The sequence below is a fragment of the Aegilops tauschii genome, chromosome 5 (genome assembly GCF_002575655.3).
Source record: "Aegilops tauschii subsp. strangulata cultivar AL8/78 chromosome 5, Aet v6.0, whole genome shotgun sequence".
Taxonomy (NCBI): domain Eukaryota; kingdom Viridiplantae; phylum Streptophyta; class Magnoliopsida; order Poales; family Poaceae; genus Aegilops; species Aegilops tauschii.
Genome location: NC_053039.3, coordinates 393,477,792 through 393,495,380, shown reverse-complemented (window position 1 = coordinate 393,495,380; position 17,589 = coordinate 393,477,792). Strand labels below are relative to the sequence as shown.

General features: G+C 47.6%; 5 protein-coding genes and 1 long non-coding RNA gene across 7 annotated transcripts; 5 read left to right on the top strand and 1 right to left on the bottom strand.

Annotated features, from left to right (window-relative positions):
• Positions 1–1,367: 1,367 nt before the first annotated feature.
• Positions 1,368–5,919, top strand: LOC109778571 (uncharacterized). Its single transcript, XM_020337138.4, has 4 exons — positions 1,368–1,643; positions 1,730–2,820; positions 4,511–5,060; positions 5,176–5,919. Exons 1-4 carry the CDS (start codon positions 1,478–1,480, stop codon positions 5,535–5,537), a joined length of 2,169 nt encoding a protein of 722 aa, XP_020192727.1. The 5' UTR covers positions 1,368–1,477; the 3' UTR covers positions 5,538–5,919.
• Positions 5,920–6,013: 94 nt separating this feature from the next.
• LOC109778575 (protein Iojap, chloroplastic) lies at positions 6,014–9,199 on the top strand. The gene is made up of 5 exons (XM_020337141.4): positions 6,014–6,774; positions 6,897–7,035; positions 7,164–7,302; positions 7,458–7,546; positions 8,777–9,199. The coding sequence occupies exons 1-5, from the start codon at positions 6,577–6,579 to the stop codon at positions 8,887–8,889; spliced, it is 678 nt and encodes a 225-aa protein (XP_020192730.1). The 5' UTR covers positions 6,014–6,576; the 3' UTR covers positions 8,890–9,199.
• A 199-nt stretch (positions 9,200–9,398) lies between these two features.
• Positions 9,399–10,429, top strand: LOC109778574 (uncharacterized). Its single transcript, XM_020337140.4, has one exon. It carries the CDS (start codon positions 9,399–9,401, stop codon positions 10,332–10,334), a length of 936 nt encoding a protein of 311 aa, XP_020192729.1. The 3' UTR covers positions 10,335–10,429.
• On the top strand, positions 10,294–12,552 carry LOC109778572 (tetraketide alpha-pyrone reductase 1). The gene is made up of 6 exons (XM_020337139.4): positions 10,294–10,753; positions 10,850–11,022; positions 11,101–11,292; positions 11,383–11,545; positions 11,854–12,046; positions 12,185–12,552. The coding sequence occupies exons 1-6, from the start codon at positions 10,579–10,581 to the stop codon at positions 12,333–12,335; spliced, it is 1,047 nt and encodes a 348-aa protein (XP_020192728.1). The 5' UTR covers positions 10,294–10,578; the 3' UTR covers positions 12,336–12,552.
• A 238-nt stretch (positions 12,553–12,790) lies between these two features.
• Positions 12,791–17,347, bottom strand: LOC109778576 (uncharacterized). Of its 2 annotated transcripts, none has more exons than XM_020337145.4 (12): positions 16,697–17,347; positions 16,414–16,553; positions 15,646–15,706; positions 15,417–15,536; positions 14,908–15,039; positions 14,707–14,811; positions 14,201–14,595; positions 13,990–14,089; positions 13,831–13,890; positions 13,667–13,753; positions 13,453–13,584; positions 12,791–13,362 (listed from the first exon to the last, which is right to left on the bottom strand). In XM_020337145.4, exons 2-12 carry the CDS (start codon positions 16,524–16,526, stop codon positions 13,054–13,056), a joined length of 1,614 nt encoding a protein of 537 aa, XP_020192734.1. In that variant the 5' UTR covers positions 16,527–16,553; positions 16,697–17,347; the 3' UTR covers positions 12,791–13,053. The 2 variants fall into 2 exon arrangements, with proteins under 2 accessions (XP_020192734.1, XP_020192733.1); XM_020337144.4 differs by having other exon boundaries at positions 14,707–14,814; positions 16,697–17,346.
• On the top strand, positions 14,991–16,361 carry LOC141023454 (uncharacterized). The gene is made up of 2 exons (XR_012184968.1): positions 14,991–15,127; positions 16,231–16,361. It is a non-coding gene; the product is annotated as an uncharacterized lncRNA (long non-coding RNA).
• Positions 17,348–17,589: the final 242 nt, after the last annotated feature.

Below are 17,589 nucleotides of genomic sequence, written 5' to 3'. Positions count from 1 at the left end.
CTCGACACTCAGCTGGATCGAGAGTTCGTGGGACGTCACCGAGCTGAATGTGTGCAGATCGCGGAGGTGCCGTATCTTCGGTACTAGGAACGGTCGGATTGTGAAGACGCACGACTACATCAACCGCGTTGTCATAACGCTTCCGCTTTCAGTCTATGAGGGTACGTAGACAACACTCTTCCCTCTCGTTGCTATGCATCACCATGATAGATCCTGCGTATGCGTAGGATTTTTTTTTAAATACTGCGTTCCCCAACAATAAATAACAGTACAAAAACATCACAATTGCATACAAACAAAATGAGAGGTGGTACAAAATAGATGCACACGTCACATCCCTAATTATAAAACCAAGTCTAATGCAGCTGCGGCCTTCGAAAAAATCTAGCAAAATAAATAAATGAGAAGATAAGTTCAAACTTTCAACAAATTTTGGTCCAATAATTTCACCAGTTGTCCCATGTCACAAACACACAGGCTAATAGTAGTCGTAAGCTAAAAATATCAAAATATGTATAACACATTAATAATGAGCACTTGCCCTCTCAATCGCCTACATCAACAACACTGTCATCATCCCCACGGTCACTCGGTCATTAATTTATTCTTCACACCCCGAAACTTTGTTGGCCATGCATTAAAACATCCATCCATCTGTATGAATCCTTCCGGGATATTCAGAGCCCAACTCACGATGTTACCAAAAGCATACCTACCAATCCGGGACGTGAAAAAGAGGCGATCGATTCATGACACCCACAGAAAGGGCATTCCTCTGCACACTTGCCCCCATTATGTAAAAAAACATCACTTGTGGGAATGCTCCTTTCTAGGACCGGCCAAAGAAACACTTTAATCCTCAAAAGGCAGCTTCACATCCCAAACACTTTAATCCTAAAATGATTGTACTCATCTCGGCATGCTCGACTAACTTGATTTGGTCACCCTATGCAACATGGTCAAAATAGTCACGTTGCTAGAAAAGAACTGCTATTAGTCAAATGTTGACACTGTTCCAGTTCAAAAAATAAAGAATTTTGTTGAAAATGTTTAGAGCTAGGATTGTTGAGTCGTTCAGTTAATAGTATATATACTATCAACAAACCTTGAGCTTTTTCTTCCTCGTTCATGGTCCCGATGACGCGTCCCCGCCAATCGTTCTCCAAAAATTGCATCTCCTCATTCACATGTAATTTTCGGTGAAATTGCCTCATTCGTGCGTGATGTGTCACTGGCCGGTAGGGCCGTGTCGCGCCACGCTTGCGCGTCACCGCGAGTTTCAGCCTTTGGGCCCCGCGAAGCAAGCGCACGAAGCTGCCACGAAGCCTCGTAAACCGCAGGAGGGCCCGCGTACCCTTATTAACCCGAGCCGGAGCACCAAGTTGACCCGGCAAACTCTCTCTCCCCAGGGCGAGCCGAAGTCCACCACCAACCCATCCCCCCACCCCCCTCGACCGCCTCCGCGCCGGCCGCCGAGATGGAGACCCCGCCGCCGCCGCCGCGCTGGCCGCCGGGCTTCCGCTTCAGCCCCACCGACGAGGAGCTCGTCCTCTTCTTCCTCAAGCGCCGGGTCGCCGCCGGCCGCCCCTCCCCCTACATCGCCGACGTCGACGTCTACAAGTCCCACCCCTCCCACCTCCCCGGTACGTGCCCCCCGACCCGCACCTTCGCCTCTCCCGCCGATCTCCCTCCCTCCGCCCCTCCTGACCTCGATTTTATGGTGGAGCAGAGAGGTCGGCGCTGCGGACGGGGGACAAGCAGTGGTTCTTCTGCAGCCGGCTGGACCGCAAGTACCCCAACGGCTCGCGCGCCAGCCGCACCACCGCCGACGGCTACTGGAAGGCCACGGGCAAGGACCGCTCCATCTGCAACGCCGGCCGCGCCGTGGGGAACAAGAAGACGCTCGTCTACCACCACGGCCGCGCGCCGCGCGGGGAGCGCACCGACTGGGTCATGCACGAGTACACCATCCTCGCCGACGCGCTCCCGCCGCCCGCACGGGGCCGCGAGTCCTACGCCCTCTACAAGCTCTTCGAGAAGAGCGGGGTCGGCCCCAAGAACGGCGAGCAGTACGGCGCGCCCTTCCGGGAGGAGGACTGGCTGGACGACGACGACGACGACTGCGAGCTGCCCTCTGATCCCATCCCTATCGCCGTCAGTCTACCTAGAGCCGTGACAGCGGACGAGCAGATTGGGGATGTTTTGACAGTTGTCGAGCAGATTGGGGGTGTGACAGTGGACAAGCAGATTGGGGTTATGACAGTGGACGACCAGATTGGGGATCTTGAGGTGTTCCTGTTGCAAAATGGAGATGATCTGGGAAACAGTGAACCACAGTCGGATTTCTCGACACCGGTTTCTTCACAGGCTCCGCTTCAGCATGGCCATCCTCAAGGTCGGCCCAGCGATGATGGTAACACATCTGAGGTCGCAGATGCTACAACCAGCAGCCGTGGTATGGTAATGGCGGTGAATACGTGCACTGAACTCCCTTTTGGGGATCTTGAGGGGCTACTGATGGAAATATCGGATGATCAACGGGCCACTGAATCGTTCGAAGAATTCTCAGAATTCGTTCCCCAACTGCAGCTTCAGCATGATGATCATGAGCATGAGGCTTGGCCCAATGCCAACATGGAGGAGATTAGTGTTGCGGATTATACCACTAGTAATGGCGTTGTGGACGCTTCAGGATGTACTGTCACCGAGCTTCCCTATGAGGATATTGAAGGGCTTCTGTTGCAATTAGAGAATGACCAGGGAAATGTCCAACCACTGGCAGATTTCTCCACACCAGTTCCTCGTCATGAGTTCCATCAGGTGTGTTTTGTTCTCTATAGTCTATGTACTACTCATCCTTTAAATGATTGAAAAATCTGGAATGCTCGACATGTTGCGTACTTGTGTAACTGCTAGTTTGTCTTCTGCATTTGTCATAATTGGTTGTTACTTCTGCCTTCATCCTCACACAATTACAAAACTTGAAGACACAAAATGAGTTTTTGGGTTTGATCAGTATTTGAGAATATGCTATATCCCTAAAAGACATCAGAGTCAGAATTTTAAGTAACATGCATAAGCTGTTATATCAGTGTTCAAGAAAGCGTTTTTAAGCGACGCTCAAGCGCTGAGCAAAATGCTTCGCTTTGGCCCTAAGCAGTAGATTAAGTGTTTTTTAATATATTTGGCTGTTTTTGAACTACTGCTGCTTGGCTGCTTGTGCAATAATGGCAATATGCCATTTATCTTATTATTGGGATCTGTTCGGGGACTACAGATTCTGGCCACATGATCTCTATTGAGAAACTTACTTATATGACACTGTTTTAAATGTTGTTTCCCTATTTGACACCGAAAAACTTTTTCTTCCCTAACTGACATCGTTTCTAAATTTTATGCCCTTTACGACACTTTTATCCATTTTAAGCCTTAACGGCACCCGAAAAGACCTATTTGCCCTCAATGTGATTTGTGACTAAAATTGTCATGTGGTAGTTTAGCTTCATCATGTCACTCTGTTTGGATCAGTGCTTGTACATTTTTTGTGTGAAAATAGTTAGTGCCTGTACACAATCGATAGTAGTACACAACATATCAGTAAGTTAATAGAGTTGATATTGAACAAGAGAAAATAAACAGGACCGACACGATCATGTGGCCATCAACCGCCTCGTGTGTTTGTGTAGTCGCCGTGATAATATCGCTAGCTTGGTTAACTAGCCAGCCAACGTAGAATCAATCAAGCGAGAGATCGTCTGCTTAGCTAGCTTCGTCCAGTACGTATAGCAGTACACGTCCAACTAGAATCGACCCACCTGTCTGCCTGCTTGTTTCTTGGTGTGTACGTGCACATTACCATCTACGTCTTGGCGGAACCCATTAGCTTGGAAAAAACTCAAGCTAGCCTCGTACGCTTGTACGCCGGAAAGCACATGGCTACAACACCGTCAAGGTAGGGACCGAGGCACAAAACGAGTCGGCCGGACACACATACGCGTAAAATTTTGATCACATATCACATGAGAGGCAAATAGGTCTTTTCATGTGTCATTTAACACCATTAAGACTCAAAATGGACGATAGTGTCATAAAGAGCATAAAATTTAGACTCGGTGTTATATAAGGAAGAAAAAGTTTTTCAGTGTCAAATAAGGCAACAAATTTTAAGACGGTGTTAAATAAGGAATTCTCTCATCTCTATTAGGCTATGTCTGTTTGAACTGAGCTGCATTTTAGTTGTTATTTTACTTGCTGTGTGAACCTGATACATATTTGCTATGGTGTGAACTACATTTTTTATGCTATTTCAATTAGCTATGTGCTATGTTTCCTATTTTTCTTTGCATATTATTCAAAAGCAGTCAAATTCTTACCTATTAAAAAAAACGCTTAAGCGCCCATTGCTCTAAGCTGTGGGCTTCCGCTCCGCTTATGCTTTCCGCTTTTTGGAACATTGTATTATATATCTGCTGTCCAGTTTATGAATCTTAAGTTACATTGGCTTACATAGGTTGGCTCTGGAGATTTCCATGGATGTCACGGTGCTACATTCAACTCTGTAGATCCTTCTTCTGCAGTGCAAGAAAACAGAGATCTTGATCCACGATCGGAGCCCAGTAATCAAATTACACAGTCTGCCCTCACCAACATGCCATTGAATTGGGAAACAGATTGCACTGAAGAAACAAGTGCTCTGCGATCTGTGTCAGGGTTGGCCAGTTATGACGGTCAGGATGCTGAGGAGGAGTTCCTTGAAATCAACGATTTCTTGGATCCAGAAGATGTAGGACAGAGTATGAATTGTACTGCAACTGAGCACTTAATTTCTGCATCCAATGGTATGTTTGACAGTTTGGAGTTTGCCGACGCTTCCATGTTTCTACCTGGCTCATTTGACACAGCTGGAGTGGCGACTGAAAACCAGTTTGGTTATCTTGGTGATAGTGGATCCCAGAACCAGGGATTTCAGTATACATCTGAATCGTGGACGCACAACCAGGTCGCTCTGAATGTGCGGAACCACATGAATCATAACCATGTTGTCTTCTCACATGCATCAGGTGATTAATGACTTCATTTTGTTTTGCAAGCTTTTCGTTCAATTGATCACGTATAAATTCCTTCAGGTGTATAACTTAGTCAAATGTCTGAACTAGCTACTTCTGAACATTTCAGGCACTGCGAATTTCCACACGGTGAATGAGCAACCACATAACCTGAGTCCAGTGGATTCGCAGTCATGGTTCAATTCAGCTGTGTCAGCCCTGCTGGATGCGGTACCTGCCAATCCAGCTCTGGCGGCTGAAAACAATGTTCTCAACAGAACACTCCAACGCATTTCTAGCTTTAGGTCAGAACAAGCTCCGAAGGAAGAAGCAAGCGCCCCAGTTATCCAGGTTAGAAGAAGGGGCGCAGGGCTGATCTCAGTCTCGCTACTGGTTTTGCTTGCTGCCATCATGTGGACCTTTGCTGCTGGCACCGGGTACGCAATCAAGTTCTGCAAGGGGTTATGGAAGTCCTCCTACATGACAAGATGATGCACAAAGTTTGCTCGACTTACCCTAGCGGTTGATCCTCATCATTACCCCTCAGTTGCTAGTTATTGTTTTGCTATCATTCCCATTGGAAAAAGGCGAAGAGGTAGAAGCATTCCCATTGGAAAAAGGCGAAGAGGTAGAAGCATTTCCAAAGTGTGATTTGAGGTGTTAGTTTTCAGCTCATGCAGGAGGCTTGGAAAACCCAAAAAAGAAAGAAAAAAATAACTAATGGTAATATATGTATATAACTACTACTCCTACTTAGCTATTGCCCTCATGTGGGTGTGAGACATCTTATGCCGGATGTGATTAAACCACGAAGAGGGATGCGACCTATGTGCATAGTATTACTATTATAGAATTATTATGATTTTGCTCAAAATTCATGATAATGTGTGCCTGGTTAGTGCTTACTTCTTTCTGTCCCACTGTTTGATGAAAAGGATGGCCCCCCTGATGCATATCTCTCATTTTGCCAACTGTAACATTTCATTGTTAGACCTGTAATTCATTTGCTCAGCCATATTTCTGTGAAATTAGACAGGCCGATCATCGACCACAATGTTTGACTATGAGGACCCATATCCGATCCTTTATATTTACCATTATTATTTACAATGAAGTCAAAGACTGTAATTTCTTATGAAAATTTAGCTGAAGCATGGACGGTAAACGTATTAGCTGCCACAAAATATAGAGCTTTCCTTCTCATGAAAACCAAAAGCAGACAGACAAATTTTATTTTGAAGAGAAACACACACAGCTCAACTGGCTGTAGGCATATTCGACACAGAGAAGGCGCATTCCACAGGGAGTATGTTCCTTGCACGCATCTCCAGGCGCTTTGGACCGCTGAAACAAACAAACAAAATGGCGAGCCGAGGAAAAAATCTCTGAATTCTTTTTTTTGCTGGCCTATCCCCTTTCACTCCTTCAGTCAGTGTGGTTCGTCCTGCTTATCTCCTCCACGCTTCGCTCCTCGTTGCTTGCCGTTTCGCTCACTGCAACCTCCCTCCCGTGGAAAATTCTCGGGCTTACCATGAGAGGCGCCGCGATCCAGGGCCACGGCCTCGCCCGCGCGCCGCCGGCCGCCGTCCCGCTGCTGCACCCGCGGCCGCGGCGCGCCGTCGGGGTGGTCCCCCGCCACCGCCTGAGGAGCGACCTGCTGCCGCTGCTGCTACCGGCCGCCGCGCCCTTCCGGGCTCGCTCCCCGCCCTCTTCTTCCTCGTCTAATGTGGTGGGTGGTGCCGGCAGAGCTCCGGCCCGGCCCTCGCGCCATTTTCCCATTTGTTTCAAGTTGCTCTGGTAGAGTCGTTCTGACTTCTGACTCTGGTTTTCATTTCTTGCTCGCGTGCGCAGAACCCGGGGACAGGGGAGGGCGCGGACGAGCTGCTCGAGGAATTGCTCCAGAAGCACGGCGAGGTCGTGTACAGCTCCGGCGGGGGCGGCAGCGCGGCTCTGGCCAGCGAGGCCGACGAGGACGCCGAGTGCCTGTCACGTATGTTGCATACGCCTCTACAGTCGAGAAATGTTCAGAAAACACTAACCATATACTGGCGCAGCAGAACCAGGAGCACACTTGTGCATGCTGGTAAATCTGATGGTTGTTTGCCATATGTGTTTCAGTGGCCGTTTCTCTGGCTAAAGTTGCAAGCGAGGTCAAGGCAGCCGATATCCGAGTGCTGTTCGTGAAGCCGATTGTCTACTGGACCGAGTTCTTCATCATCCTCACCGCCTTCTCAAATGCGCAGATTGAGGCCATCAGGTGCTGGATACTTTACATCCTGTTTCTTCTTGATTAACATAAGTTGAATCCAAGGGAAACGTGTATATGCACTAGCCACCCGACCCGACGTGGTGTCTCAAATGGGTTTAATTATGACTCTTGTGTGACTATATATTTGTATTCTTGCATTGCAGTTCCAAGATGAGAGACATCGGCGAGCAGCAGTTCAGCAGAGTTGCGTCTGGTGATACAAAACCCAATTCATGGACCTTGCTGGACTTTGGTCAGTGTTCTGTACTTTTCTGTCATGTGTAATGTGTTCATTATAATTGGTTCCAATGCTTCAGTTTCATATGGACAACTTCTACTGCAGCATCTAGTAGAGAAAGGTCTTTATCTTTGAAGTCAAACACAGATTAGGCTTCTGACTTTATGGAATAGTAAAACAACTACTGCTATTTCCTTTATTTTTATTTTTTTGCTTATAAGTTGACGGCACGTATTTTGTTAGTTTCCGGACACAAATTCAATCAGCATAGTCAGCTTTTTGTTCGAAACTCATGATTTGAACTTTGGATTTATAATAGTTTCATTTTGGATAACTTCTACTGAAGCATCATGAGTGTTATGTATAGGGGTAGAGAAAGGTCTTGATCTTTGACTTCAAACACAAATAAGCTTTCTGACTTGATGGAAAGTAAAACAACCAGTATTATTTTTTTGGCTTATGAGTTGATCTTTGACTTCAAGCACAAATTAGCTCTCTGACTTGATGGAAAGTAAAACAACCAGTACTACTTTTTTGGCTTATGAGTTGATCTTTGGCTTCAAGCACAAATTAGCTCTCTGACTTGATGGAAAGTAAAACAACCAGTACTATTTTTTTGGCTTATGAGTTGATCTTTGACTTCAAGCACAAATTAGGTTTCTGACTTGATGGAAAGTAAAGCAACTAGTGCTATTTCTTTGCTTATGAGCTGATCTTTGACTTCAAGCACAAATTCGCGTTCTGACTTGATGGAATGGTGAAACAACCAGGTGTTATTTTTTTGCTTATAAATTGAAGACACAGATTTTCTTAGCTTCTGGACATAAATTCAATCTACGAGAACATGTAAAGCTTTTCGTCCGAAACTCATGATTTTGAATTGTATAAGTAAACTTGAACTGTTGGATAACAACCGTGTCCTTATCCAGTTGTGAACTTAGCCTGAAATTTTAAGACTCAATTTTTGTTACGATTGATTGTGCATATTTCTGCTTGCTCTCAGTTTAATACAGCATGTTAGCAGTGCAAGTAGGCAGGCAGAATTGGTTTTGTTCCGCTTCTCTTTTCTAGTAACTTAAATAAGTTAAAAGATAAAATTGAATAGGAACTTCCAGCCTTTTGAATATGCTGAAAACTGCCAGCCACTGATGTCACTCACCTGAGGATCAATGTTTCAGTGTCGAATTCTACGATGAACAAATTTGCCGTAGACCTACTTGACCCTTCTCTGCACTCTTAATGCAGGTGATGTCGTTGTCCATATATTTCTTCCCCCGCAGCGGGAATTCTACAACCTGGAGGAGTTCTACGGCAACGCCACCCCCATCGAACTCCCTTTCGAGACCCAGTTGCAGTAACCACCGCTTACATTGCATCTTCGCAGTCGAGCCAAACAAGGACATCATTCACTTCATCGCCCCAACCAACAACATTCCATGATGCTCAGATGCGGAGAGCTGCCCGCAGATAGATAGATAGCTTGGTCGTACAGCTGGACAGTGATGCTGGGTGACTACTCTCCTGAAGTATGTGAAATTGGCGCCATCATGCAAACATTCTTGTAATCTGTTGTTATACCATGTGTATCATTGTAGCAACCACGCACTATTGAACAATGTTAACAGCAAGAGGAATAGAATCCAGAAAGATTGGTGGTAGATTGTTGAATTCACAGTGCTGGAAATTTCCTAGTTCTGATCTTGTCTGCTGGCATCTATTACCAGCCTACTGTATTTTTCTTGGACGTTGTCTGAACTATTCTGAGTTCTGACGGTCAGTGGTGTTCACTGTTATTTCTCAACTCTGAACTGTACTAGCAAAAGACAGTTGAGACACTGGATATCCTTCAGATTCAGATAGAGTGGTAATGGCGCAGCCGGAGGGCCTCTCGCTCGCGGGCCGGCGGGTGGCGTTCACGACGCCTCAGACCACCGGCGGGGGCGGCGGGGAAGGATACGGTGGCCGGCTTGGCGCGCTGCTGCGGCAGCGCGGCGCGCACCCGCTCCCCGTGCCCACCATCGCCATCCGCGCCCACGAGCCCGACCGCCTCCGCCCCTACCTCCTGCCCGGCGCCCTCGACCCCTTCGCGGCGCTCGCCTTCACCTCCCGCTCCGGCATCGCCGCCTTCTCCCGCGCCCTCCCCTCCTCCTCCTCCGCCCAGCTTCCCCTCTCCGACGCCGCGTCGGCGCTCCCCTTCACCGTCGCCGCACTCGGCAGCGACGCCGACCTTCTGGACGGCGCCTTCCTCGCCAGGCTCTGCCGCGACGCCGGGAGGCTGGCCGTCCTCGTCCCGGACGTCCCCACCCCCGCCGGCCTCGTGGAGGCGCTGGGGCGCGGGTCCGGCCGCCGCGTGCTCTGCCCCGTCCCCGACGTCGACGGCCTCCGCGAGCCGCCCGTCGTGCCCGACTTCCTCGCCCGGCTCGACGCGGCCGGCTGGGCGGCCGTGCGCGCTCCGGCGTACACCACGTGCTGGGTCGGCCCGGGCTGCGCCGAGCGGCTGGTGGCCCCGGACGCCGCCGCGCCCGACGCCATCGTTTTCACCAGCTCGGCGGAGGTCGAGGGGCTGCTCAAGGGGCTGGACGCCGCGGGCTGGAGCTGGGCGCGGCTCAGGGCGCGATGGCCCGACATGGTCGTGGCCGTTCATGGGCCGGTCACGGCCGACGGCGTCAGGAGGCTCGGCATTGAGGTGGACGTCGTGAGCTCGAGGTTTAGCAGCTTCCATGGGGTTCTTGATGCTCTAGCTGCAACATTTTGTTCTCAACAATTGAAAATTAGCTCCAGGTTTAGTGCTGGTTCACATTGAAAATTTTGATGTAAACTTTCGTTCTTCGAGTCACAAGTTATCAGCCTGATGGAATGAACAAAAATATAAGTCAGCAAACTCAATGCTATTCCACACCAACCTGTCACCTAGATATCTTCAGAATGTACTGTAAATCTGCATTCTACCAACCCAGCTTTGTACCTGTTAATAACTGTGATCACAAAAATGGGGTGATGAACCATTCTTGATCCTCCTCCTCTAGAATGTTCTTTGACGTGCTTATATGAGAAGCTGGATTTGCATCAAATCTCAGCTTCACCACTTCCAGTTCGAGAGAATGGTGAGCTCAACCAAGGGCAAAGTGTGTGTAACCGGGGCCTCAGGCTTTCTCGCCTCTTGGCTCATCAAAAGACTTCTTGAGTGTGGATATCATGTGATAGGGACAGTCAGAGACCCAGGTAATCCTTTGTAGCATTCCTCTTGATGACATTATTATCGTACATATCTGCAAGCAAATGAACTATGGTTTGAACTGTGTATTTGGAATTTGGCAGGGAATCGGAAAAAAGTTGGACACCTTTGGAAATTACCTGGTGCAAATGAGAGGCTCCAACTTGTGAGAGCTGATTTATTGGAGGAAGGGAGCTTTGATGATGCTGTGATGGCTTGTGAGGGTGTCTTCCACATTGCATCACCTGTCCTCGGGAAATCTGACTCCAATTGCAAGGCATGCTGCATTTGCTTCCAGCACTCACTCTATTATCATTACCATGCCATGTACCTGAATATGATATTCATTTCGCAGGAAGCAACACTTGGTCCTGCAATTAATGGCACCCTAAACGTGCTAAGGTCGTGCAAGAAGAGTCCGTTTCTAAAACGGGTTGTTCTCACATCTTCATCGTCTGCAGTGAGGATTAGGGACGAAACCCAGCAGCCAGAACTGTTGTGGGATGAAACAACGTGGAGCTCTGTGCCACTCTGCGAAAAGCTACAGGTAATACGGAACATTGTAAACTGTACACCAGATTACATTTCTGCATAAAACTTTGATCTGAAATAGTTCCTCTTCTATGCCCCAAAAAAGCTATGGTATGCCCTGGCAAAGGTATTTGCAGAGAAAGCAGCATTGGACTTTGCCAAGGAAAATAACATTGACCTTGTCACTGTTCTTCCTTCATTCGTGATTGGGCCCAGTTTGTCCCATGAACTGTGTACAACTGCTTCTGATATCCTTGGCTTACTTCAAGGTATGTAAGGTTTTTCTACTCATTTATCTCCAGTAGGGTGCTAAAACTTACTGTGTGACCTCAGTAATTTAGTTCAACCTTTTCCAAGTTTTCTCCTGAATGCAAGTCCCTGGCTTCAGATCTAAAAGCATTTTTGGCATCATTTGGTTCGTTGCTTGTTCTGTTTTTCAAATGGTGTACCCTTTGTAGTTACTCGCTAACTGCTGTTATATGCTCTTGCAGGTGACATTTGGTTCGTTGCTTGTTCTGTTTTTCAAATGGTGTACCCTTTGTAGTTACTCGCTAACTGCTGTTATATGCTCTTGCAGGTGACACGGACAGGTTCACTTCGTATGGAAGGATGGGATATGTTCACATTGACGATGTTGCACGGAGCCACATTCTAGTGTACGAAACACCCGAGGCAAGGGGCAGATATCTGTGCAGTTCAGTGGTTCTGGATAACAATGAATTGGTTGGCTTACTCACGAAGCAGTTTCCAGTATTCCCTATTCCAAGGAGGTAAGTCGATGCAATGCATACAACTCATTCTCACGAGCAGTCTTAATATCTGCTCTTGCTGCAAACATACATATTTTTCTTCGAGTCGTCTCTTTGCCGAGTTTTGACTGAAATGCGTACCTTGAAATCTCTCTGCAGGCTCAGTAACCCCTATGGAAAGCAGGCGTATCAGCTAAACACATCCAAGCTCCAGGGGCTGGGTCTCAAGTTCAAAGGAGTGCAAGAGATGTTCAACGACTGCGTCGAGTCGCTGAAAGCTCAGGGCCATTTGCTGGAGTGCCCGTTGTGAAAATAGAGACAACACGAACAAGCCATAGCCAAACACGTCGCAACTATGTCTAGATCATGTCAGTTCTCGAGTCTTTTTTTTTCTCTTCAAATAATTCCTATGTCGTCTCTACTATTACCAAACATCAACTGTCACTCGCAGATTATGCGACTACACGAAATGTTTCCATATGCTTTGCAATTGATTCAATCAGCAATGAAACATTTGAAACGTTGAATAGAGCTCAGTTACTTTTATCATGCATTCTGCTGGCGCCTCACTGCCTAGTGTTTTACCAGTTTCCTCCCTGGGTTGAGCATTTATGTTGTTGTTTATTTTATCGACTCTGCATTTGTGCCACTTGCTTCACCGTTGTGAGATCGCCGCCACAATGGAAAGCCAAATTACTAGACAAATCCAGGGCTGATATGAATTTTCACCTGAATTTCGATGTGCAGATAAGATAAGACCGACAATTTTCTCTAATGCCATCATGTCAATTCTGGATGCACAGTTGACTATTGAGCAGTACACACCACAATGGCAAAATGAGAAGGTTTCACAATTTAGATCACCAGTACACCCAGCCCCTATAACCAAAACCAACACAATTCACACTTCAGCTGTATTTACACACTTACACACCACACCATGGGTTAGGTTCATCTAAAACCCGGTAACTACTTACACCATAAGAACAAAACCAAAAACCAAAACCGAAAACCGGTGCCTGCCCTGCCTACTCGGCCAGATCCCTATGTACAACGTATCTGAAGTTGGACTTGTAGGGCAGCCACTCCACGCACTTGTCGATCTTTCTCCTGAGCCGGTGCTGGAGCTGGGCCATCTCCTTCCGCTGGGTCTCCGACGTGCTCTCACACACCAGCTCCACGAGGTGGCGCAGCTCGAGCGCCGCGTCCTTGGCATAGTAGTGGAGCACCTTGGGCAGCAGGAGGGCCTGCTTCTTCACCGCGACATTGGCCTGGATGAACTCGGTCCGTGCTCGCTCCAGCTGGTGGTGGATCTTCTTGGCCGTGTAAAGCCGCACCTGCCACAGGGTGAATTTCGTGGTGAGATTTTACATGAGGACAATGGTGTGGGCAATGGCAGCAAAAGTTTGAGATGCTGAGGAGCTTACGGGTGGGTCTGAAAATGTCCCTGTGGAGAGCGCGAAATGTGCGATCGGCTCGGAATGGTGAAGAGCATAGGGGTGCCTCGCCGTCGACCCTGCCAAGGATCTTTTTGCTGGTGTGAACAGCGCGCGAACCCACTGTGAAGGTAATGCTGGTTAGTGTGTTTGTTCTTGTTAATAGGGCATTTCATGTTTTGTGTGTCGTAGAAGCAGGTCATACCAATGATGGACGATGGGATTGGCATCCGAGGATCGAGTTCTGAATAGTTTGCGCATTTACTGATTCACCACCCACATTGTACGCAGCCTGATAATTCATTTGGTTCAGATGCTCAGGCACTTTCAGATTATGAGTAGAGATAAGACTAGGCTATAAAAATGTACCTTCAGAATCATGTCAGTGCTCTTCAGGCGTTTATCATGTATCCCATAGGCCAGAAAAGCCTGTACATCACAAGGCAGTATATAGGTTAGAAATGAGATCTAATTTCCGAGGCTAACCATCCACGCAGCAAAAGGTGTCCTTTGAGTGTAGAGCAATACATGCATGACTAAAGCATTGTGGATGTTGATCCAAAAGCAGAGCTGCTCCTCGTGTGTCATCTTTGTTGGATCGATTTTTTCGAGCCGCTGTATCAGGGACCTGGATGCAGTAGAAATAATTTATAGGTTAGTGACCGAAGCAACATCTTTCTTAACTTCGATTCCAGTATAGAAAAACCAATGTTCCTCTTGTTTTTTTTCTGTTGCTTACCTGATAGTCTCCAGCATTTTTGACGCATATTCAAACTTGCCAGCATCTATATGTATCCTTGGAACAATGATCATGCCTATGTTCTGCTCACTATTCTCTTTTTGGTATGGATATCGGCGAGGGCTTGTGGTGGCATCAAAGGTGTACCGAGGGCTCCAGCTGTCATTACGACGCCTCGGAGAGAAGGTGCTTGAAGATGAAACAGAATGACTTGGTGAAGTCACGGACTCGGCATCTTGAGATGGCGTGCTTGCAAGTTTGCAGTAGACCGAAGCAATGCACCCGAGGATGTCCTCTGATAGTTTGCAAGAGATCTTAGGTACGTAGTCTGAAATAGAAGCATTCAAGAAGTTCACTAGGCTGGAATGCTTCGAAGCCGGTCTTGACGATACCTCCTGTGAGATGCAAAAGTTGAGTGAGGCATATTTCCAGGTAGGAACATTATGTTGCTTGGGTGGGTAATTAATGCTGAAAATAATCAATCAAGGGAGATCTCTAGTTCATACACTCATAGAATCTGAGACAGTTGGCAAATTGAAGGCTGCAGATTGCTTGATATCTCTTAGACGGAGCGCGCCCTCATCAATACTTTTAGTTGCTTCTTGATCCACCTGCTGTTTCATGGCATTAATCTTAGCGTATTGGACTTCATACTGTTGTCATGACTGAAAAGTACGCATCTGTCTAGCACCCTAAGGTTTGTGTACCTCGCTCACAAAACTGCAGGAATCGGATAGCTGCTGATCAAATGCCCTTCTGTAGAGGGTCAGCAGATGCAGTTCCTTGCGGATGACTTCCTGCTCGAGGGCCGCGATCTCCCCAGCTAAATCTGCGATGGACTGCAGAACTGCAAGGTCACGGCTAAGAACACAGGCATAATTGAAGGTGCAGATGAGCGTTCTACAAAGAAGGAAAAAAAACCGAATGGTACGATGAACATCCATACCTTCCTCACTTTTCAGTTGAGTATGCAATCAAATTGTTTGTGTTTGGACTATTACATTTCATGGATTAGTGGTGTGTTGCCGTCTTTTTTAAACGCGTGTGTTACCTTAGTTAGACTACTCAATGAAAAGAAGCTACTCCAGAATAAAAACATACTAGCATAGATATAAGACACGCATATCTGCATATTTTTTTCAGCTTCAACAAAACACGAAAACCTTGCGATTCGGCGTATTTGAAACAATGTGCGAGGATTTGCAGCAAACCAAACCTTTGAAGTTGCCTTCTGAGTTCTTTCCGTTGTTTTCCTGGAGTGACGGCCAGGCAACGACTGCTCTGGCAAGTTAAGCGAGTGCCTTCTGTGGAGCATTTTGCTGTCCCGGTTGATGGTCTGCAATATGTGATAAAACCACAGCCTACCGGTTAAATTGTGCGTAATGGTGAAAGAAACATAGTGTAAAAATGTCGAAAAGTTTGCAAGACAAATCCAATTTACTCACAGGCTTGCAGTAGGAGAATCGCGGCGACATGTCCACTGCAGCCTCACGTGTCCTCAGCATACTGAAACGGCACACAAGGAATAATTACCATCTGATCAGATTCCACGCCAAAATCAACTAATATAAATTACCGTCTGATCAGATTCCATGCCAAAACCCACTAACATAAAAAAGCATTTTGCACCATAAATCAATTCTGTATTTGTTAGTACACTTATGCATTCATGGAGTCCATACATACATGCAGGTGAAAGTGGGTCTGCCATTAATTTCGTTGCACAGTGTGTGAGTCAACCATTTTGTGCGGAAAATGAAGGCTGAGCATCCTTGCACAGGGGCACCGTACGGGTGGTGTAAAGGAGATGAATGAGATGTGACGAGGATGGTTGGCGCGTACAGTATACAGTACACGGAATAATAAGTTGCTCAACTAAACATTACAAAATTGTTAAGTGTTCTGTATGCATATATGGGCGACGACTAAACTGAACGTACTTGGTTATGGATTGGAGTATAGAGTTTAAGTTGGGTGCCAATTTGCAGTGTTTCTACACATTTTTACTCTATCTTTTTTTTGCTCCACAGGTAATCAGGACAATTTCCCTCCTATGTGGGTCGGTGTATAATTCTTAATTCTTACTGAAAATGACCAAACCATACTCCTTTTGTTCCTTTATTTAGTGAATGAAAAATAGCAATTGAAGTATTCGAGGAAACTCTGTCTGTAATTCAGAAGAAGAAGAAGAAGAATAAGCGGGCGGTGCTAACCTCTGTGAGTGGCGGTGTTGGAGGTTGCAGGAGGAGTGGCCGGAGCCGGACCTGGGCGTGTCGGCGCAAGACGCCGTCTCCGACAGCGCCCCCGATCTCCAGGCCCTCTCCATGGCCGGCCGCGCTCGTCGGCGAGAAACCTGCCAAGCACATGCCCCACGTCACCTCCACGTGATCACTCCCATTTCTCAATGCAAGCAACTCCTAACTCTCGCTCCGGCGACGATGAATTCGTCCAGGCGGAGGGAGGAATCTAGCAGCGGCAGGGCAGGGGATCCCTCACCTCGAGCTGCTGTTACGGCGTTGCAGGGTCAGCCGTCCATGGGTGGAGCAATGAAGGCCTCGCTCTGCGTGCGGCTCAGCTTCCTCCGGCCGGCCGGCGGCCGCACTTGCAGAAACGCAGAAAGTTTCTTGGATGTTGGCGACAGGAAGAAGACGCAGCCGGCAGCCAAGAACAATGGAGGACGGAGAGAGAGAGGGAGAAGGTGGCTACGGATCACGGAGAAGATGAGGAACTAAGCAACTAATCCTTTGCTGCCGAGGGTACATGCTAGTACTAGTAATAAGCGGAGCAGAGAGATAGGCCACGCCGCCACGAGGCGATGAATGTGGCGACGGAAGGGAAAAGACGGGCAGAAAAAGGCGCGGGGAGAAGGAGAAAGGAAGGCGAGAGAATCGAACAATGGCATCAATCTCTCTAATTCTTTAGGCAAAGCGGGAGGGAAAGGCTAAGCCGTAGGCCGCCGTAGCCGTGTGATCGACAGCTCGCTCGCTCGCTGGGTGAGTAGAGAGGAAGCAAGGAAGGGGGAGGAAGGAGGAGGAGCATCAAATGAAATGAAATGCCTCTCCTCACTCACTGCGCTGGCTAATAAAGAAGGTATTTCCTCTTTGATGGTGAAGATACGAGAATGGGTGGAGTATTATTATCTGCTTCTTCTGCTGGGGTGGCAGCCCAGCGAGGGAGGTGGGAGGACAGGGTTTCTTTTTTAGAGGCAAAAAAGGTTGGGAGGGCAGGTGAGTGAGGTGAATGAGCCTTGTTTTTCTTGCGGAAACGTAGCGTGATCCGACCGGAGCTACCTATCCCACCGCCTTTTCCATCGTGTGTTCCGTCGCCGCCCCAAAAATGCATATTTCCTCAGATTTTCTGTCTGCTAATCATCGTCCACCCTCCGTCAC